The 24196-nt window shown below is 37.7% G+C and overlaps 1 protein-coding gene across 1 annotated transcript; it reads left to right on the forward strand.

Annotated features, from left to right (window-relative positions):
* The first annotated feature begins 1144 nt into the window (after window positions 1-1144).
* On the forward strand, window positions 1145-20150 carry LOC121370731 (protein qua-1-like). The gene is made up of 4 exons (XM_041496157.1): window positions 1145-1402; window positions 4177-4326; window positions 14876-15004; window positions 17357-20150. Exons 1-4 carry the CDS (start codon window positions 1382-1384, stop codon window positions 18863-18865), a joined length of 1809 nt encoding a protein of 602 aa, XP_041352091.1. The 5' UTR covers window positions 1145-1381; the 3' UTR covers window positions 18866-20150.
* Window positions 20151-24196: the final 4046 nt, after the last annotated feature.

Raw genomic sequence — 24196 nt, forward strand, 5'->3', positions numbered from 1 at the left:
ACAGTCACTAATTATTATATGCCACCATACTTTAGCATGTCAAGTGCTATGAATTGTTTTGCTGATTGTCTAAAACAATGAACGTTCACGCTCATTGGGTATTTCCTATCATTTAGTTTACCATACTCTAGTATCTAGTTATTATAAACGTGCATGCTTTAGCATGTCACTATAGATTATTTCGTCGAAGGACAAGATCCTGAACGAATTGGTATCCCATGGTGGGTAAAATTTCATGGTGTTTTTGAATTGCCCTATTCTCTTAGTTAATTTAATGCGATATGAATTTGTAATAAGTAGCTTTGTGGTGCATATCACCCCGTAAACATTAAGAATATAATAGAATAGATGTTTAACGACACCCCAGCACGGAAATTACATCGGTTATTGGGTGTCACACTATGGTAAATGCAAAACCGTAAACACAAAGACCAATTCTTGCCAAATAATGTTGGGTAGGACTGACGAAATGAATCTTAATTTTGCAACCAATCAACACAGCCTCACAAATTGCCACGCAAAATGTTGATATGAAACTCCTCTTCAAACTGATATATAATATGTACAAATTGAATTAATAATGAGAAATCTGACACCTTTGTATTAATGGTATTACTACTACATGTATGAGGGGAATATATATATATATATATATATATATATATATACTGGTGGTTATCATTAAAGGCTTAATAGGACAAAAGTGCAATATATATATTATATATATATATATATATATATATATATATATATATATATATATATATATATATATATATATCGTATTAACTGCCCAGAATGTGAATGCCTACATAATTATTAAATCCAATTCTGTTGGCATGTTCTATAATAATTTAATTTACCATGGTAACTAATTATTATATACCACCATGCTTTTGCTTGTCACTATGAATTGTTTAAATAATTGTCTGAAGCAATGAAAGTTCACACTCACTGGGTATACCCTGTCATTTAAATTACCAAACCATAGTCACTAATTATTATCTATCCTAAGTCACCATGCTTTTGCATGTCACCATGGACTGTTTTCTTCACACAAAACCGCCTGAGGGGATGTTGGCTCGGCTGACAAACGCATTTACACGGGCCAGAGTTTGATAGATGTCGCGCACGGTAAGAATGTATGGTCACTTTGTGCGTCTCATAAGACACAACTTTCCTACTACAATAACCCGATTCTGGCACATCGGCTATAAAAATAATTCCGTCGTCACTGACACACGACCAGCCGAACACACACGCCTATTTTTGTTTGTTTGTGTCAGGCAATAGGTCCGAGGATACTTTCGTATGGAGTCCAACTGATGACTCCGGATAATATTTCTCCAGTTTTCGTGATAGCTTCCACATAGGTTTCACGATGGGCGAACTGGACATTGAAGTAAGTGTTATGATATGCAACGAATAAAATATTGGCATTAAAATTATTTTAAATATAATGATCACTTTAAAAATAAATGTTTTTGGAAAATTTAGCAAGAAGATATTTTAAATAGTACTTGTTTCAAATCTTGTTTGACATATTTAAATTGGAACGTGTTATGTTTTTATATATGTAAAAATAAATACATATTTTTTATGACTTGAAGAACCTTGATTTTGATAACATCATTAATTACCATAACCGGACTTAAGGCTGGTAGGTACTGAGTTCGCATCCAGAGCGAATTTTACTAACCGACTTCTCTCTCATTAACCACTAAACCTCTGTCCTGGACAAACAGTCCAGATAGTTCAGATGTGTGTCCAGGAGAACGTACTTGAACCTTAATTGGATATAAGCACGAAATTAAGTTAAAATTAAATAAATCAAATGGATTATTATAATTCATGACTCTATATTGCATTCGTATGTAAATGCTTTCATTAAGTTTTCAATCATATCCTCTGAACTCTGTCTTGTACATAGATATGCTTTTGAATACTCTGATATACCGAACAACAAAAGAAAGTCAAATGCACATATTTTAATACGATACATTCATTTTTCATGATACAATTAATTCGATAAATAGACTGTCAAAAGTATAATGGAATTCTAACTTTATAACTTTAAATAAATTAAGCTAAATTAATACTTGTGTCCTTTGTTGTTCAGTATATTTGTGTCTATCTGGCAAGTCTTGAGCGGTAACAATGATCTGCTTAACTTATGCTAGTCAGTGTAGCGGCTCTGACATTCTACGGGTCTGAGTAGCTGTAGACTTGCTTGTCATATGAATTACGTAATAATCTAGACGTGTTCTATGATCCAATAGCACATGTTAACACGTTGTTTACACGTCAGAGCCAAATTTTATTATGTGCACATCGTAGAAAATGGTTTAGGGTGGTAGATGAGAGAACAGCTAGTGCGTATTCAGAGCGGACTAATGATCTTGAGAAGCTGGGGTACACTTACCATAAAATACGTATTGGGGTGGTGAGTGGTATTAAAAGAAGAAGAAGAAGAAGAAGAAGAAGAAGAAGAAGAAGAAGAAGAAGAAGAAGAAGAAGAAGAAGAAAGAAGAAGAAGAAAACAGAATAAAACGTAAAACAAAGAAAAGAAAAAAGGAGAGAAATTAATCGTTTTAATATAGAGTTTATATAAATATAGATATATAAAAAGGACATTTTAATACTAAGGATGACACAATTTTTAGTATTTTAAGAAAGTTAATGCACACATTTCTATAAAGTTCTTGGTAGAACGTTGAAGTTCCCAATAACAATCACAGCGACAACGCTTGTCCTTCTCGAAAACCATATTAGTTTTAAAAAAAAAAAACCCGCTTCATGAGATAAAATTTAAAACACTTGAAAACATTTGTTTAAAAAACACCTCAAGACATATTTATTTAAAACATTTGAAGACATATTTGTTTACAAAAACTTGAAGACATATTTGTTTAAAAACATTTTAAGACATGTATGTTTAAAAAACATTTTAAGACATGTATGTTTAAACATACGTCAAGACATATTTGTTTAAAATCAGTCTAAAACGTATGTTTAAACATACTACAAGACGTATTTGTCAAACAAACTTGTGTCTATTTAAAAACACATACAAACATTTCTTTATTTACACTTCAAGACTTTAAAACACTTTAAATTAGGTTAGTTTAAGAAAACTTCAAAACAGTCATGTTTGTTTTAAGCACTTGAAGACATATTTACCCCCAACTCCGCCCCCCCCCCCCCAAAAAAAAAAAAAAAACCCAAACAACAACAAAAAACGTTTCAATGGTATTTGTTTAACGCATTTCAATGTATTTAAAAACACTTCATGACATAATTGTTTAAAACACTTCGAGACATTTGTTTATGAATCCCTGAAATACAAAAGGACCCAACTTTCTATAAGATGTAATTCAAAGTTTTTCAAGACATTTAAAATGACTAAACTGAGTTTGTTACTTATTACTTATTGTTGATATTATTGACCAACAGATACGTTTAAATGACTAGAATTGCATAATAAATGCATTTTCCTGCATAAAATATCAATGGTTGTATAGTAAATGTGTTTGTGACCGTCCTAGTGTTTGTACTGGGTTAGTTATCATTTTATTTCTATTTATTTTTTTCTCGTACTTGCGGAATTATAGGTAGACGAAATCCACTTAGGATTGATTACAAACGACAAGAAACACATTGAAGGAACTATATTTATTATGTCGTCGAAAAATTATATTTGTTGGAATCATCTTACAATTGTGGCAAACTCGAGAAAAGTTTTGTAATTTAAAAATACTTCAAGCCATGTTTGTCTAAAAACTCTTCAAGACATATTTGTTTAAAATACCTCAAGACATATTGCTTTCAAAACATTTCAAGACATATTTGTTTAAAACACTTCAAAACACATTTGTTTAAACGTACTTCAATATATTTACTTAAGACACTTTATATTTAATATGTAAGTTTAATCGTAGACATGTCTTATTAGTCGGAAACATCTTACAATGCAGCAAACTCGGGAATGTCCCTTTAAACACAGAGTAGATATCATGTGTATAATATACATTATAGAATGCATTTATGATTATACTGGAGAGTGCAAATCCAGATACCAAAGCATGTGCAACATCAGCCATTGGGAAGAACTATAAACAGGGCCGAGGATTTTGCTATTTGAGACTCTATATGGTTGTTACATATTTTGTTTTTCAGACAGGCGCTAATGTCGTAAAGAAAGCCGGATGGTCATCCAAGGTTTTAAAATGGATAATTTTCGGAAGTGTGATGGGAGTTACTGGCCTTGCTGGTATTCTTATTGGTTTAGGGCTTTCTGGAAAGCTTGGGAGTAGCGATTCCAATCTTGTAAGTACGCTTTTACTTTAAATAGCAATCCCATAGACCTTAACATTTCTGTGTTCGTGTGACATTTGAAGTGGCCATAAATGGGTCTGAATAGATTTGTGCCAATGATATCTGATCGCACAATAGCAATTTAACACTTTGAACTATAACAATTTGTGTATCTCTAATATTAGATATGTGAAGTACTACTTTAATATTTACTGTTAATGATTGATAGAAAATATACACACATTGAAGACAAATACAACATATTTAAAACACTAGCCATTTTTTAACGACGCACTCAACACATTTTATTTACGGTTATATGGCGTCGGACATATGATTAAGGACCACACACATATTGAGGGAGGAAACTCGCTGTCGCCACTTCATGGGCTACTCTTTTGAATTAGCAGCAAAGGATCTTTTATGTGCACCATCCCATAGACAGGATAGCACATACCACGGCCTTTGATGTACCAGTCGTGGTGCACTGGCTGGAGCGAGACATAGCCCAATGGTCCCACTGACGGGGATCGATCCCAGACCGACCGCGCATCAAGCGAGCGCTTTACCACTGGGCAACGTCCCACACCTAAATTAGGATTATTACCTCATATATGCATTAGCATCTCGACAGGCGGATGACACTGTCTTCAATTCCTTTAAATAGCTAATGCTTTGTTTCAGATACACTTCATGCGTGTTTCTAAATAAACGAACCATGCAAGACGGTGCATGTAGGAATGGGTCGCAGAACATGATAAAATATTCATTATTAAACAAATTTTGATGGAAATAATGAAAAACCGAATGTCAGAAAAATGTCACTCAGGGAGAATGGGTGCCTCAATATTAGTCATCTGACAAATTCTTCACTTATTAATTTTCAATAATTTTATCCTTGATAAGGTTTAACATGTAGAGTTTTAAGAAATCAAAAGTCAAATGTACAAAGACATTAATTGTCAACTCGTTAATTATTAAATGTACTAGCCCTAATTATTAGACAGCGTTATTTATTTTTGGGTATTATAGGTTTTGATTTAATCATCAGATTACACATTACTTACAACTTAAGGATTAAATTAACAATGTTAACGTGATTCTCATTTTTTAAATAAACGTAGGAAAGGTTGCAGTATCAAAAGCATTCTGTTTGTGCATAGTAATGTAGTTCTTGTACCTAAAAAAAAACCCATGGTATGTGCTGTCTTACATATAAAATATATAAAACGCGAATGTTTTGCAACACAATAACCGATGAAAAGTTTGTTTGTTTTGTTTAACGACACCACTAGAGCACATTGATTAATTAATCATTGGCTCTTGGATGTCAAACATTTAGTAATTCTGACTCGTAGTTATCAGAGGAAACCCACTACATTTTTCCTAATGCAGCAAGGGATCTTTTATATACACTTTCCCACAGATAGGAGAGCGCATACCACGGCCTTGTGACTAGTAGTGGTGCACTGGTTGGAACGCAACCCCCCCCCCCCCAAAAAAAAAAAAAAAATACACACAAAAAAAACAACAACAAACAAACAAAAAAACCCCAACAACTTAATCAGTTGAATGGATCCACCGAGGTATATAATATTTAAGAGAATGTTAATTAAAAAAAAAGATGAGTGTTCAATAGTCTGGACCCAAATTGGTAAAAATCACACGAATGTGATATTAAATAGACATTCCTGAGTTTGCTGCATTGTAAGATGTTTCCGATTAATAAAATATTTCTACGATTAAACTTACATATTAAATATATTTTCTTGTTTAGAATATCAGTGTCTGTATATTCAATGTGTTTTTGGTCATCTTAATTATTATAAGAATCCCAAACTGGATTTTGTCTTCAAATAATTTCGTACGTACGACAAAAACATTTTTAGGAAATAAAATAAAATTTAATCTAGTACAAATATTATAACGACCAGAAACACGTTTAATATACAGCTACTAATATTTTATGATTTTTTTTTATTTAATATGTAATTACAATCGTTAAAAGTCTCTGTTAGTCGATAACACCTTAAAAATTGCAGCAAACTCAGGAATGTCCCTTTAAAAGAACGTAGAGAAAAACCTTATTTTACTTGCAGCTTTGAAGTAATTGTATTTTTCTACTAATTTTCTTTCGTTTATTATTTTTATTTTCTACATTAATCTGTCAACCTCCGCGGTTGTAAACAGTAATAAAAGACTCTTGGTAGACTATATAGTGACGATGTCACGATCCCAACTGTGATATTACAAGCATGTTTATATTTCCAGGTTAATAAAAACAAAATACCAGAACAATACAACCCATTGTTTTCTGTATAATAAGTTTTTCTACCTAAAAAAAAAGAAGAGTCAAACACTAAATTCCATTAATTGGGTTTAGTTGTCAAGTACAACCTGAACAGTATTTTTTCGAGACACTTAACTTTTGTTAAGATTAAAGAGTTTGGCCATATATCGTGTGGCAAACTGACAAATCTAATAAAGGTAACTTGATTAACTTTGACCCTAAGATCACCTGGCTGACGTTACGCCCATGTAATGTCCAACTCCGAGGATAACTACATGTTTACACAAAGTCCATACTCACCAATCGTGGTCCTTGTCTAACCTTCATATTACACAGTGATTTATTTCATATTTCCTATATCATATATGTCAAACTTGTAACATTACCGTAAATACTCTAATAGACGCCAAAGATGTCTGTTGCTTCAGATCCGGCCCGTTACCGAAACATTCCTCCACATTTAGTTTGGATATTATTTTAAAAGTTACAATTAAAATTTAAGTTTAGTTTGTTTAACGTCACCACTTATAAAACATTGATTTATTAATAATCGGCTACTGTATGTCAAACATTTGGTAATTCTGACATAATTTTAGAGAGGAAATCCGCTACATTTTTCCATTAGTAATAAGGGATGTTTTATAATGCACCATTCTACAGACAGTATAGCACATACCGCGGCCTTTTGTATACCAGTCGTAGTGCACTGGCTGGAACGGGAAATAGCTCAATGGGCCCACTAACGGGGATCGACCCTAGATCAAGCACGCATTATAAAGAGTTTGTTTTGTATAGCGACACCACTAGATCAGATTGATTTATTAATAATTGGCAATTGGATGTCAAACATTTGGTAATTTTGACCCGCTATATTTTTCCATTAGTAGGAAGGGATCTTTTATATGCACGGTCCCACAGACAGGATAGCACATACCACGGCCGTTGATATACCAGTCATGGTGCGCCTTGAAGACACATGCGACGAGACACATGTGACGCTTAATGATACCTAACCGGCCTCGGTGGCGTCGTGGTTAGGCCATCGGTCTACAGGCTAGTAGGTACTGGGTACGGATCCCAGTCGAGGCATGGGATTTTTAATTCAGATACCGACTCCAAACCCTGAGTGAGTGCTCCGCAAGGCTCAATGGGTAGGTGTAAACCACTTGCACCGACCAGTGGTCCATAACTGGTTCAACAAAGGCCATGGTTTGTGCTATCCTGCCTGTGGGAAGCGCAAATAAAAGATCCCTTGCTGCCTGTCGTAAAAGACAGCGGGTTTCCTCTAAAAAACAGTGTCAGAATGACCATATGTTTGACGTCCAATAGCCGATGATAAGATAAAAAAATCAATGTGCTCTAGTGGCGTCGTTAAATAAAAACAAACTTAATGATACCTAGTATGTTTTTGGGCCCATGCTTATAAAACGTTTAGAGTCCAGACTCAATCTATAATGACGTCACACACATACAATTTGTATGGCGTCGCCATGACGTTTCTGTCTCAGACTCTGTTAGAAAGAAAGAAAGAAATGTTTTATTTAACGACGCACTCAACACATTATTTTACGGTTATATGGCGTCAGACATATGGTTAAGGACCACACAGATTTTGAGAGGAAACCCACTGTCGCCACTACATGGGCTACTCTTCCGATTAGCAGCAAGGGATCTTTTATTTGCGCTTCCCACAGGCAGGATAGCACAAACCATGGCCTTTGTTGAACCAGTTATGGATCACTGGTCGGTGCAAGTGGTTTACACCTACCCATTGAGCCTTGCGGAGCACTCACTCAGGGTTTGGAGTCGGTATCTAGATTAAAAATCCCATGCCTCGACTGCGATCCGAACCCAGTACCTACCAGCCTGTAGACCGATGGCCTACCACGACGCCACCGAGGCCGGTAGAGACTCTGTTAGAGTCTCGAGTCTAGACTCTAAACGTTTTATAAGCACCAGACCAGAGATAGAGCAGTATTTCTTGCAGAAATTACATTGGGATGACGTATTACATGTCATCTGTGTTATTGCTGCTGCTTATTTGTTTAGGGTTGAGTTATTTTACTGCCTATTTCAAATTGTGGTTTAAACACTTTTAATCAGAGGGACATTTAGGGTAAAACTAGACTGTCATTTCGGCAATGATATATTAAACACAACGTGTATATTGCAGCGGTTCATTTCAGATTTGAGAGTTCGCTGTTTGGACATAAATTAATCTTTAATTCGAGAGTCAAGGTGTATTGGTTAAAAACACACATACCCAAACAACATCATCATCATCATCATCATCATCATCAACAACAACAACAACAACAACAACAACAACAACAACAACAACAACAACACAACAACTAAACAACAACAACAACAACAACTAAACAACCAACCAATCAATCCTCAAAACTGTACATTGTTAAATACAAACTTATTCACCACCGATGTCTAACAAAATCAATAACAAAAGCAATATATCTCAGACAAAAAATTAATTTCCTTGAAGTTCTAGCGCGTATGTTTGCCATATTTCAAAATTAATTTGTTCAAAATGCCATTCTAGTAAATTTAATCAGCGGGGAAAACCTGAAGTCTAACCTTGTTATCTTGTTCTGGAAGAAAATTCAATATTGCGAATCAGACAACGTCTGCTGAGTATTGCAAGGAGAAATGGGGTCGTGCAACCCCACACAAAGCAAGATACGAGTGAAAGTGGTCGACATTCTGTAACTAGGTTTCTTCCACCACAGATGTTCACTCAAATTCCATTGTGTCACAGCAGGAAAATATAGCACAACAATTTGCAGGCAGCCAGTGGCCTCTTTCGGAAAATCTAGATGAAGATCAGGGTCCCGTTTTACTAAGCGATCTTTGCGCTAAGATCACCGTAACTGCGTAAGGTAGTTATGCACTTAAGGTCACCTTAGCGCTAAGATCGCTTCGTAAATTAAAGTGTGTTTTATTTAACGACACCACATTGATTGATTAAGTATTGGCTATTTTTCCATTAGTAGCAAGGGATCTTTTATATGCGCCATCCCACAGACAGGACAACACATACCACGGACTTTGAGATAACGGTTAGAGGTAGATCACTTGTCTGAGGTACACTGGGTTATAGGATCGATCCCACACAGTGGAACCATTGGATTATTTCCCTTTCAATCATTATTCCAAGATTAGTGTATTAAAGGCCGTGGTATATGCTATCCTGTCAGTGGAAAAATGGGTATAATGATATCGTGCTACTAATTCGTAAAAAGAAAGAAATGGATTATTTAACGACGCAATCGAGACATTTCATTCACGATTGTATGGCGCCAGACATATGGTTAAGGACACTTAATTCGTAAAAAGGAATCAAATTGGCGACAATAGATTTCTTTAATGGTTAATCAATGGAAATCCATTTTTTGTCAAAATTGAGTTAGGGACACTATCATCATCTATTACACATTATGAGCAAAATATTTGAGTCAAGTCATGGCATTTCAAACCAATGGCCATATTGTACTTGTTGAACTAAATCAAGTTTATAAACCTGTACACAAAAATCTTCTCAGCCTCCACATGGAAGCCCCACTGTTCCTTATAGATCTGTTACAATAACAACTAGTAAATCAAGAAGGAAATGTTTTATTTAACGACGCACTCAACACATTTTATTTACGGCTATATGGCGTCTGACATATGGTTAAGGACCACTCGGATATTGAGAGAGGAAACCCGCTGTCGCCACTTCATGGGCTACTCTTTTTCGATTAGCAGCAAGGGATCTTTTATATGCATCATCCCACATACAGGATAGCACATACCACGGCCTTTGATATACCAGTCGTAGTGCACTGGCTGGAGCGAGAAATAGCCTAATGGGCCCACCGACGGGGATCGATCCCAGACCGACCGCGCATCAAGCGAACGCTTTACCACCGGGCTACGTCCCGCCCCTAACTAGTAAATCAGCGCTGGTTCTAATGTCAAGTGAATTTTGTTTGTTTGTTTGTTTTTGTCTTGTTTGCTTGCTTGCTTGTTTGTTTAGTTTTGTTTTGTTGTCGTTTAAAAAAAATATCATTGTCGGATCCATGAATTCCTGGTAACAAACCAAAATAAATGAACAATAATGTCTATGTATTTCATGGGCGTACATAGGATTTTGAAAAGGGGGGTTCCAAAATAAAGGATTTTGAAAAGGGGGGTTCCAAAATAGATTGCAGAGATATTGGGCATATATTTCTATGTTGAGTAAATATAATAATGTCAGATATCAATGTCAGATATATTAAATTATAAAAAAAAGCGATTTCGGGGGGGGGGGGGGGGGGGTGTTCGGTCGAACCCATCGAACTCCCCCCCCCCCCCCCCCCTGTACGCCCATGTATTTGCAGTTTTATCACTAAAACATCTGGAACCCAGTTGTTAATACTTCTCCATTGTTTTTAGCGTAAGTGGTTTTGAGTGAACATTTAATGGTCTTTGTTAATTTTGTTCTATGTAAGGTGGATTGAAGTGGTCAGGTTTGGTTGAAACAAGCTGAAGAGTGTCTTCTGTAAGGATACGTTAAGTAATTGTCGGCAGCATGAATGTTGGCTAGTGCTGATTTAATCCAAATTAGAAAAAAAAAAAAAAAAAAAAAAAAAAAAAAAATGGGAACAGCTGCTCTTGTCTTTATGACAACTACAACCTTATCGATTGTGGTCCGACTACAGAAAATTGTTCCAGCAATTATACTAAGACCAGTTGCAGATTTATTTTAAATCCAAATTCAATTTTGTAATTACTGAGTATACGAAAGTTTTCTTATTAAGGATCTCCTCAGGAATGGCTGTCCTCCTATAGACGAGGCCGTAATCGAGATTCATGGAATCATCCACTAATTAAAAAGTTTGTTTTTGTTTAACGACACCACTAGAGTACATAGATTTATTAATCATCGGCTTTTGCATTTTAAACATTTGGTAATTTTGACATATAGTCTTGGAAAGAGAACCCGCTACATTTTTTCATTAGTAGCAAGGGATCTTTTTATATGCACTATCCCACAGACAAGATAGCACATACCACGACCTTTGATATAGCCCATTCGACTCTGTATTATGCAGAGATGTGGCCCTGATCAAGTATTACGGTTTTGTTGTTCAGATCAGATGGGAGAACCCTGTAGAGGCGAGTAAATGATATGTAAGTCGTATACAGAGTAATGAGAAATCAGCCGTTTATTAATTGAGAATAATACATGAGTGGCCGTTAGATACCATTTATCTCACAACGAGTTGTTTTAAAATGTATCTAACAAACAACGAGTTGTGAGATAAATGGTATCTAACGGTCACGAATGTATTATTCTATTTCTTACATATCCTCAAAAACCAGGTCTTAAGCAAATTTTAACATCTTTTTCGACTAAAAGTTATTTACAACCGTTGCACTTGTAGCTAACTTACGCGTCACAGACACATGAGTCACTATTTTCATTGGATGTATGACAGTGGTGACCTGGTCATCACCTAGGAGCAGCCAGTCGTATGTCATGAAATTGTTAACACACGTACATGTGTAAACAACCATGTGTTATAAAAAATAACGCATGGTGTTCTCACCAACGGGTGTGTAAGAAAATAAAATAATGTTAAAGGGACATTCCCGAGTTTGCTGCACAGTAAGATGTTTCTGACTAAAAAAATATTTCTACGATTAAACTTACATATTTAATATATTTTCTTGTTCAAAATATCAGTGTCTGTATATTCAATGTGTTTCTGGTCGTCTTAATATTTGTAAAGAGCCCAAACTGGATTTTGTCTCAAATTTTTTCATACGTACAAAAAACTTTTTTTTATGAAATAAAATGAAATTTAACCTAGTACAAATATTAGAACGATCAGAAACACGTTTAATATACATCCACTAATATTTTATGCAGAAAAATATATTTGATATGTAATTACAATTATTAAACAGTCTCTGTTGGTCGATAACATCTTAAAAATTGCAGCAAACTCAGGAATGTTCCTTTAAATGGAGCTGTCTTGATTTGCATAAATCCTCATCAGACTGGACACTGGACTGTTGACCATATTTTGAAAATGCGACACAGTGGTCCGAGGACGCTAACCTGAGCATCGAAATGAAATGAAAGTAATGACTTGTCCCCACGTTAAAATAGGAGCTCCTCTGACACCGGACGAAATAATTGGGTGAACTGAAACAAGACATGTTTATGGGACATCGACCCACAGCAAGATGCCGGACATATTTCCTTTTAACATAATGGATGTAAGGCGAGAGGCAGCATGACGCACTCATCCACTTTTATATTCCCGTGGTGTCCTCAGTCGTAGAAGCACGGCGTATACATATGACATATTATTTGACCACAGACATGTGCTTATGATTTCCTTCTTAACACAGTTTACAATGACCCCAGGAGCCAATTTCACAAAACATCGTGGACCACGTTTACAAAGCCTGTTTATGTCTTCCCCGTGTGCAAAGAAAAAGAAAAGAAAAAAATGTTTTATTTAACGACGCACTCAACACATTTTATTTACGGTTATATGGCGTCAGACATATGGTTAAGGACCACACAGATATTGAGAGAGGAAACCCACTGTCACCACTTCATGGGCTACTCTTTTTGATTAGCAGTAAGGGATCTTTTATATGCACGATCCCACAGACAGGGTAGTGCATACCACGGCCTTTGATATACCAGTAGTGGTGCACTGGCTGGAACGAGAAATAGCCCAATGGGCCCACCGACGGGGATCGATCCCAGACCGACCGCACATCAAGCGAGCGCTTTACCACTGGAATACGTCCCGGGTCAGACCACTGGCTATCCAGACACAGGACCCGGGACAGACATGCTCGAAACTCTAGTGGTATAGGAGCATGTAAATAAATATTGGAATTGGAACGTCCCGCCCCTAGATTAGGATTATTACCTCATATATGCATTAGCATCTCGACAGACGAATAACACTATCTTCAATTCCTTTAAATAGTTACGCCCCTACACGTGTGTAATACTTATACACTTCACTTGCGTGTAAGAAAAAAACAAAACAGGCTTCGTAAATTTGGCCCCGTAACTAGCAGCGTTTTGCGTCTATTTATTTCACACAGAAAAAAATTACATCATTACGGAATGTGGAGTATTTTAAGGACAGAAGACCATGCAATATGTGTACTTCGAAAGGTATTTGCTGTACTGTCAATGTTAATAAGAACTGTGGGTTTTTTTAAGTCGTAAATTTACGTTTACGTGCAAAACTAGACTTAAGATGTGTTGTGAAATTGGGCTCTGGTCGCTTAGTGATTGGGTTAGTCAGTGTTGAGGAGCAGTCAAGGAGTAACAGGACGTACTTCCCTTGTATTTGTTTTGGTAAAAGTACTGCTTAAAATTACCGCAACAACAAGGAAATAAATACTCCAAAACAACAGCAATAATAATTAAGAAAAAAAACAACGAACAAACCATTGCCAAACAAACCACAAAAAGACCCAACACAAACAACACCCCCGAAACAAAACACACCAAAAAACCCAAAACCCAAAGAAAAAGAGAAGAAAAAGAAAAGAAAAATAAATATCCAAAATCCCCAGCAATAATAATAAAAAATGAATTAAAAGCCATAAACGAACAAACGAGATTGTAAACCCCCCCCCCCCCAACAAAAATAACCCAAACAAAAACCCCCACAAAATACACATACATAAAACAACAAACCCCAACCCCAACCCCCCCCCCCAAAACAAACACGAGAAAGAGAAGAAAAAGAGACAAATTAAGAAGAACAACACCCCCACCCCCCAAACAAACAAAAACATATATACAAACAAACAAATAAACAAACAAACAACAACAACAAAAACAAAAACCCAAACCCCCAAACCCCACATGCTTATCGATTTGGAAGTAAACATGATGATGATGAGGGTATGATGATGAATTTGTATATGAAGAAATCACTTGTTTACATAGGTACAAGTTTAAAGTCTTGTTGTCGGTTAATTGTTACGGACAGTGGAAAACAAGAAGTTATTTTCTAAATATATACATATTTTTGATCAGGGTTTGGCATTTGGCATATTTGGCATTAATAAGTCTCGACTGTCGTGCACCCAACAGCAATGGAGCGAGAATTTGAAACACTGAACAGTCAGAGTACTGAAATGAGGTTTTGTGTTTTAGAAAGGTCTTATGAACAAGCCGTTTAAATGTTCATTCTTCGTAATTTTGATTGAATTGTTCATGTCTTTTATATGTTGCAGATTCCAATTGGAAGCACAGCCACACAGAAAGGCCGACCTGAATCCTTAAATGACGCCCAGAACCGACAGGGTCTCCACGGTCGCAACTCTAATGACCTGGCAAGTTTGGCCGCAGCTGGAATTATGGGCGTAAGCAACTTTTAGCTTAAAAGCTTTCTTGTATAGAATTCGATAGCAGATTCCACCATCGATCTCGGTGGCATGGTAGTTGACTAATTGGTCTTTAAGTCTTTTAGGTGATAGGTCCATATCCCGCTACTGACTGCCATCCAGAATGGCCCAATGGGAGAAGAATCATCAGATTATCTCTCGGCAACAATTAACTGTTAATCATGCTCTGTACAGACAGCCCTGGACAGTGTGCTTGAACGTAAATTGAATATATGCGCGGAAGTTGATTTTAAATAAATGCTACCAACTTCATGCTAGAACCATTCGTTTCAGTCTTAGTGGGGTATGTTGGACACATGGTCCAGAATGTGATATTTTCAGGAGTTACAATATGGGAGCATTAAAAAAAAATAATAATACAAAAATATTATTAATAAGAATTAAACAAATTCACATACGAAAAGGAAATACCCGAAAATACCATAACCTTTGATATATCATTTGAAGAGTGCTGGTTATAACCAATTTGTCTAAATGCTCTACTAAGGCACAGGGTAGATTTAGATTTAGATATGGAAACTCATTCTACTTTCGGAATCGTCAGTGTTAAAGAACACGCATAAACGTTATAAAAAGAACACGAAAAGGCACGGAGACCCACCCTACCGATTCGACCGGGCTGCTGGTGCTCCCTTGCACCTGCCAGTGCAGGCGGTCCCTCCTCTCCCCTCCCCCACCTTTCCTGTCATGAATGGAGGAGCCGGCCAAGGCCGGCCCCTGTGCCCACGACAGGCGTGCGCTACAACAGCTTGTTCTGAATGTGCACGTAAAACCCTATGACCTGACCTGACCTGCACAGAGACTACTTTTAGATTCACCCATTTTTAACATTGAAACTCATTCTATTTTGTGAATGTTCGGCGTCAAAGAACCCGCATCATGTTTATAAAAGCAGTTCAAAAGGCCACAAATTAGTAATAATCCATTCTCTTACACTAGGTGTATAGTAGCTCTGTTAGGGTACGGTAATACATTTAACGGGCTAATCAGATCAAGAAGTTACGATGAACACACAGCTTAAGCACATTTTCTGAACTTCATCAGCTCGTATGCCCAAAGGCAAAAACAACCTCTATTTAATGACCAAGTTCATTTACACACACTGTAGAAGTTGGAATTAAGGGGAAATTCAGCGCACTTTAATACCATTATTACGTCCAGATCGTGATTTCTTATCACACACACCGGCCTCGGTGGCGTCGTGGTTAGTCCATCGGTCTACAGGCTGGTAGGTACTGGGTTCGGATCCCAGTCGAGGCATGGGATTTTTAATCCAGATACCGACTCCAAACCCTCAGTGAGTGCTCCGCAAGGCTCAATGGGTAGATGTAAACCACTTGCACCGACCAGTGATCCATAACTGGTTCAACAAAGGCCATGGTTTGTGCTATCCTGCCTGTGGGAAGCGCAAATAAAAGATCCCTTGCTGCCTGTCGTAAAGAAGAGTAGCCTATGTGGCGACAGCGGGTTTCCTCTAAAAACAGTGTCAGAATGACCATATGTTTGATGTCCAATAGCCGATGATAAGATTAAAAATCAATGTGCTCTAGTGGCGTCGTTAAATAAAACAAACTTTACTTTTCTTATCACACAGGACTGCTTACGTAGCAGCTTTTAGGTCTCATGCGAAGTACATTTATGGTAATTGTGAGAGAATCTATAGTCCGTTCCGCGGGGAACGCTCTTTTCATACTATTTCTAAGCCGCTTGTTTTCTAAATTGCACACACAAATAATATTTTTTTATTATTTCCAAAACACTTTTACTTTTCTTCTTATGTCAAACCAAACTGAAATAATTTACAAAAAGCATATTTTTTTGTAGGAGGATAGGGCGGGCTATAGAATGTAATCCATTGTTGCCACACTTACTTGTATTTTCAATTAGAAATAAGCGTTCTAGTATATACACATTTTGCTGTACACCAATATAATCTATCACCGATGTGGAGTAGAAATAGAGAGGCTACATGTTCCTTTTAATATTATTAGTGTGTGACATTGGTTGGAATGGGGGAAAATGCACGGGATGGAGTGGACCTTATAACATTTTATAACCCAAATGCACTAAAATCTACCAGTGCGAAAACGAGTCCTATAATTGCATTATACACGTGAATTCGTTACCTTTTATAACCCAAATGCACTAAAATCTACCAGTGCGAAAACGAGTCCTATAATTGCATTATACACGTGGATTCGTTACCTTTTTTAAAAATGTCCAATTCAGTTCGTAGTAATAAGAACTTCTGTCCCACATGTTTAAGTATTTCTGTATTCCCTTTCATTGTTTTTATTTTTTTATTTTTAGAACGAAATTGCCGATTCACTGGAGGATGTAACTAATGATATATTTGACGATACTGTTGGAGATGCCTTTGATAACGTTGCTGATGTCGACTTTGGAGACTTTGGAAATGTTATTGATGATGGTTTCGACAATGTAATCGGTGATACATTTGAGGATGTAGGAGAAGGCTTCAGAGACGCAGTTGAAGATGTGGGAGAAGGAGTCGGAAATATAAGAGAAGGGATGGGAGATGCTTTAGAAGACGTAGGAGAAAGTATAGGAGATGCAGTAGGCGATGTTGGAGAATGGATAGGAGACGCAGTAGAAGACGTGGGAGAAAATGTGGGAGATGCACTTGAAGATGTAGGAGAAGGGATGGGAGATGCATTTGAAAACGTAGGAGAGGGGATGGGAGATGCGCTGGAAAACGTAGGAGATGCAGTGAAAAACGTAGGAGAAGGTATTGGAGATGCAATGGACAATATTGGAGATGTAGTGGAAGATGTAGGAGAGGGTATTCGAGATACAGTTGAAGACATTGGAGAAGGGATCCGTGATAATTTAGAAGATGCAGCAGAAGGTATCGGGGATGCATTTGAAGACTTAGGAGATGGGCTTGGAGACACCGTTGAAGATATAGGGGAAGGTGTTGGAGATGCATTTGGAAATTTTAGGGACGCATTGGAAGACGTTGGAGACGGTGTTAGGGATGCAGCCGAGGATGTAAGAGACGGTATTGGAGATGCATTGGAAGATGTGGGAGAACGTATTGGGGATGTAATGGGAGATGTAGGAGACGGTATTGGAGATGCAATGGGGGATGTAGGAGAAGGTATTCTGGATGTAATGGGAGATGTAGGAGACGGTATTGGAGATGCAATGGGAGATGCAGGAGACGGCATTGGAGATGCAATGGGAGATGTAGGAGAAGGTATTCTGGATGTCATGGGAGATGTAGGAGACGGTATTGGAGATGTAGGAGACGGTATTGGAGATGCAATGGGAGATGTAGGAGAAGGTATTCTGGATGTCATGGGAAATGTAGGAGATGGTATTGGAGATGCAATGGGAGATATGAGAGACGGTATTGGAGATGTAATGGGAGATGTAGGTGACGGTATTGGAGATGCAATGGGAGATCTAGGAGACGGTATTGGAGATGCAATGGGAGATGTAGGTGACGGTATTGGAGATGCAATGGGAGATGTGGGAGAAGGAATTGGAGATACGTTTGAAGGTGTTGGAGACGGGATCAGAAATGCATTTGAGAATGTTGGAGAAGGTATTAGAGATGCAGTTCAAAACGTGGGAGAAGGTTTTGGAGAAGCATTCGATGACATGGGAGATGGATTTGGGGACCTGGGAGACGGTCTGGGTGATCTTGGCGATGACATGATGGACGGAGACGGCAACGGGATGATGGCCATGATGGCTATGAGCAAATACAACAAGAACAATGGCTTCAACGACATGGCGGCAGGTCTTCCGTTCTTCATGGACGATGACATGGGGGATTTTATGGAATTCTAACATCAGCGTCAGATTCAGCGTTGTGGTCTGGAGGTCAGCATCTCACGTTAGGAAGGTCGACTGGATAGTGGTCCAGAACAGTAAAATATAGCGTCAAATCTGGCTATGAAAGCATCAACGAAGTACGGTTTTATTTTAGGTGGCCTTGATACAAGCTTACAAATTACCTTCTGATGACCAAGATTACTAGGGAAATGGTTTATGATGAAGGAAAATTAATTATAGAGGTATTAACACAAATATTTATGAGTGATATTTTAATTTATTATGCTCCAATTAATAAGTAATATTTCATATACGTCATGTACATGTTAGAGCCAGCTGAACAAAAGGAATATACATTATATACTAGTATATCGGAAATGCCATTTATAGACATACGTGTGTTTATTCAGTGTGCTCTTTGTAAGATGTTCGAGTTTGTTTTATTAACGAAGTACATGACAACAACGCAAACAATATATTTCTATTAAAAGTGCATTGAATATAAGTAAAATATGATGATAATGTGTACATATTTGTAAATAGTGTTTGGAGACATTCAGGACACAGTTAATGGACACTGAAGCGATGTTAATACAATTGTTGGGAGTCTATATATCGAACAAGATATTTGTATAATTAAATATGTAAGTTGCACAAATTAAAAACAAAATGTCATCTAATTGAATTATATAATAATAATGAAGCCCGATCGCACAAAAACTATATTCTCATAACATTATGTCAAGTCATAGGGCTTTACGTGCACATTCAGAGCAAGCTGTTGTAGCGCACGCTCATAACATTGTGATGAATTGTGAATTATATATTCTTGCGAACATTCCATTTAATTGGTTAGAGTAAAAAACAAAATATCCAAACCTATGCTTTATTCACCTTTCAACTGAGAAAGAGGACAACACCTAGACCTGGCGATCCCAGCTTTGGAGTTGGAGAGCGTGGCAATACCCTCCCGCCATATCCCTCCACTTCCGACACCTATGGTGTACTCGCAAAGTAAGTTCAACCATGACAGTTTGTAAACAAATGACTTTGCACTTCTTTGACGCACTTGACGTTATTCTGTGCTCACCATCCGGGTGCTTGACTGACATCCACTCGCCATGGTCGTGTATTATTAGTGACCTTTTCATACACTTCGGTGCATAAATCATGTAGTCTTGTCAAAGTCTGTCAAGTTGTTGTTGTCTTAATTGTATTCACAGGAGTACGAACTGTATCCATAAATCATATTTCCCTTGTCATTAAATAAATAAATAAAAAAAAAACAATAAAAAGGAAACACTGTGTTGTCTTGTTGTGAAGAAAAATCGTGTTATTGTAATACATAGCCATATTTAGAGCAATGACGTCATTGGACATTGATCCAAAGACGAAATGAAATGAAGGGAATGGAAAGAAAGAAAGAACTGTTTTATTTAACGACGCACTCAACACATTTTATTTACGGTTATATGACGTCTAGACATATGGTTAAGAACCACACAGATACTGAGAGAGGAAACCCGCTGTCGCCACTTCAAGGGCTACTCTTTTCGATTGGCAGCAAGGGATCTTTTATATGCACCATCCCACAGACAGGGTAGTACATACCACGGCCTTTGATATACCATTCGTGGTGCACTGGCTGGAACGAGAAATAGCCCAATGGGTCCACCGACGGGGATCGATCCCACACCGACCGCACATCGAGTGAGCACTGTACCACTGGGCTACGTTGAAGTGAATGGAATATTTATTTAACGACACTTCAGTATATTTCAAATGGTTATTTCGACTCTCGGCTTAGATGTGGGGCAGGATCTAACCACCTTAGTGGATCCATTCAACTGATTGGTTTTTTTCTCGTTCCAACCAGTGCACCACAACTGGTGAAAGGCTGTGGTATGTGCTTTCCTGTCTGTGGGAAAGTGCATATAAAAGATCCCTTGCTGCTAATGGAAAAATATAGCGGGTTTCATCTGATAGCTACGTGTCAGAATTACAAAATGTTTGACGTCCAATAGTTTGCTTGATTAATTAATCAATGTGCTCTAGTGGTGTCATTAAACAAAACAAACTTTAACTTGGTTTAGAGAGAAAATCAGCTGCCGCCACATAGGCTTACCGGATATGTTTGTTTTGGCGTGCTTCCATCAGAAAACTGTTCAAGTACGCCTGTCGTGTGCACAAGTTTTGACTTTGCATGTGAATAACATCAAGGACTTGTTTTTATATGCATTTCCCATATACAACAAATGTACCATTATTACTTGTTATCAGATTTGTTTTATAAACGAAGTACATGAAAACAACGCATACAATATATTTCTATTACAACGTGCATTGGTTTTGGGTTTTCATGCAGACAGGATATCCCACACCACGGCCTTTGATATGCCAGTCGTGTAGCATATAGGTCTGTCTGTTCAGGGCGATCAATCCCTTGCATAAAACTTTTCACTCCCTGACAACGTTTACAATTTTTGTAATACCCCGAAATGCATTTTTCATAATTCTAAAAACGCACGTTCGTCTGAAAAGTGATAGCTATCGAGACAAGCTCAAGTTATTTGTAGATGGTATGTCCACATTTAAACATAACATACTTTAGCTTCTCTCTGTTATAACTTTACCCTGATGTGTTGCGGGTTTGTAGATGAAGCTGGCGGTGGAGAAGGGATGGGTGGGGGTAATAATTTTGCAATTTAAAAAAAATATTGTCATAACGCACTGACGGATGCAGGATTTTTCAAGGTAGTGGATGCAACGCTTAAAAGTGGCATCTACAGTATTCAAAAGTAAACCGACATGTATTATCGAATTTCAGGAGAGTTGGGGGGTGATGTCCCTCCATCACCCTTATCTTGGACTCACGCTTGTAGCCCATCGGGAGCAGTTCATATTCTTAAATTGATGCAGGAAGCTGAATTGAACTGAACTGAATTAACCTAGCGAACATTTCTTGTATTCTTTATTAACATGTATTGGCGTAATCGGGGGGGGGGGGGGGGGGGGGGGGGGGGGGGGGGGGGGGGGGGGGGGGGGTGGGGGGAGAGCATGGGGCCAATGTTCGCCAGTCACCCCACTTTTTTTTCTAGCCAACATCTTTTATATGTACCTGTCGCCCCATAACAGGATTCACTGACAGTGTGCGTTCCACCTCCCAATGTCGGTGCCCCTCCACAATATAAAATACTGGTTACGCCAATATCCTAACTCTTACTTCATCGAAACCGGCCTCGGTGGCGTCGTGGCAGGCCATCGGTCTACAGGCTGGTAGGTACTGGGTTCGGATCCCAGTCGAGGCATGGGATTTTTAATCCAGATACCGACTCCAAACCCTGAATGAGTGCTCCGCAAGGCTCGATGGGTAGGTGTAAACCACTTGCACCGACCAGTGATCCATAACTGGTTCAACAAAGGCCATGGTTTGTGCTATCCTGCCTGTGGGGAGCGCAAATAAAAGATCCCTTGCTGCCAATCGGAAGAGTAGCCCATGTAATGGCGACAGCGGGTTTCCTCTCAAAATCTGTGTGGTCCTTAACCATATGTCTGACGCCATATAACCGTAAATAAAATGTGTTGAGTGCGTCGTTAAATAAAACACTTCTTTCTTTCTTACTTCATCGGTCCTTAAAGGTCCTATGTCAAAGTTGAAACTACAATATTTCGTTATTTTCACATTTATTTGTCATTAAATAACTACAAATTAATCGATCCCACACATAATTAACTATAAAATAATGTTTTCTTTAAATGTTGCACTGGACGACCGCAGTTGACCGCAAATAATTCTTGGTACATTTGTTGTGTTGAATGTGTACGCACAAAACAGTGACGTGATTAGTTAATGCGTGTGACATGTTCTCAAGAGTCCCCCCCCCCCCCCCCCCCAAACTAATTTTGTTTCTACTAGGAAATGAAATTATTTGGTTGTAATATTTTTTATAAGCATGCTGCATATAGCTGAAGATAAAAACTTTATGTTTCCAAGCAAACATTTTAAAATATGTTTGGTGGGAACCGCCATTATTGCTACTTTGACATAGCACCTTTAAACAAACCATTAAACAAACAAACAAAAAATCAATCAATCAGTCAAATAAACAAGCAATCAATCACTTACCTCTGTTGATATATCCACCCAACATTTGCATGCAATATTGGAACATTACAGCACAGTAGTTAGTTGTCATCATTAGGGAGTATTAGATCCATGCCCAGATATTTTACAAATATGCTTATAAATGTCAAACAGCGATCTTTTCGCACATTTCTGAAGTTAAACTGTATTTAGACGAATGTGCGTAGTATTGCTTTGGCATCAATAATCATATTGAAACGCCAAAGCATTGTTGACGTCACGTCAAAGGAATGTTGGCGTTTTTATGGTAACGGCTTCGGCAATTTTCGTAACTTAACGGAAAATGTCGAAATACCATTGAAATGCGCACCTACAGCATCATCCCACTGGATCCGCGCCTGACAGGAAATAAAAGTAGCCAGAATTATGTACAGTAACAATCCATTGTCCGTCACCGCCAGGACTGATGACGCAAAATATATTAAGTACATAAAAAATAGCGTGCACTAAAACAGCAGCCAGTTCTTTCTGAAATTCAAAATGTAATGTACGTCTTAATCTGTCGGTCATCATTGTTGGATGTTTTAATAAAATTTAAAAAATAGTACTAAATAAAATTATGGGGATGCATTTTTATTTTTGGGAAGGATAGGGGTATTTAATTCAAGGTAAAATCGTTACATTTCAAAATTAGTTATTATGCAGCTTTAAGTAAATGTATCTTAAAGCCGCAATCTCGAGGTTTATATAATATTATGAAACTATTTATAATAGAATACGATTTAACCAAGCAACCAAACAACCTCAAACAAACACCCCACCACCCCCAATAAAAAAAAAAAAACCAACAAAAACCCCCCAATAAAAAAAAAAAAAAACCCAACAAAAAAACCCCAACAAAAAACCCAACAACCAACAACAACCCCCCCAAAACCCCAAAATAACAACACCCCCCCCCCCCCCCCCCCCCCCCTCAACTGTACCAAAACATACGCCATATTTAAAACCAAATGTCACGGTCCTTTCCCTAACAGCAAGCATTATAATACCAGCCCTAACATCAGCCAGCGAACGTTTCGCTAACGTTTCACTAACGTTCTCGAACTATTTGATTGGTTCCCAACATTTCAAAATTTGGTTTACCGTAAAGCACATAAACCAGTCTAGCGGACGATTTTCTGTTCGGACTGGCTAGACTCATCCCAAACGTAAGTTCAACCAGCCGTTTTTCGGTAACCCTTTGCAAACTATTTTGATTGATT

This window comes from Gigantopelta aegis, chromosome 4, assembly GCF_016097555.1.
Source record: "Gigantopelta aegis isolate Gae_Host chromosome 4, Gae_host_genome, whole genome shotgun sequence".
NCBI classification, from domain to species: Eukaryota; Metazoa; Mollusca; class Gastropoda; order Neomphalida; family Peltospiridae; genus Gigantopelta; species Gigantopelta aegis.

Bases quoted from the DNA above. Each gene is read 5' to 3' on its own strand.
- LOC121370731 (XM_041496157.1), top strand. From the start codon at position 1,382: ATGGGCGAACTGGACATTGAA. The intron at 1,403-4,176 runs GTAAGTGTTATG...TTTGTTTTTCAG, and splicing joins TGGGCGAACTGGACATTGAA to ACAGGCGCTAATGTCGTAAA. The intron at 15,005-17,356 runs GTAAGCAACTTT...TTTTATTTTTAG, and splicing joins CCGCAGCTGGAATTATGGGC to AACGAAATTGCCGATTCACT.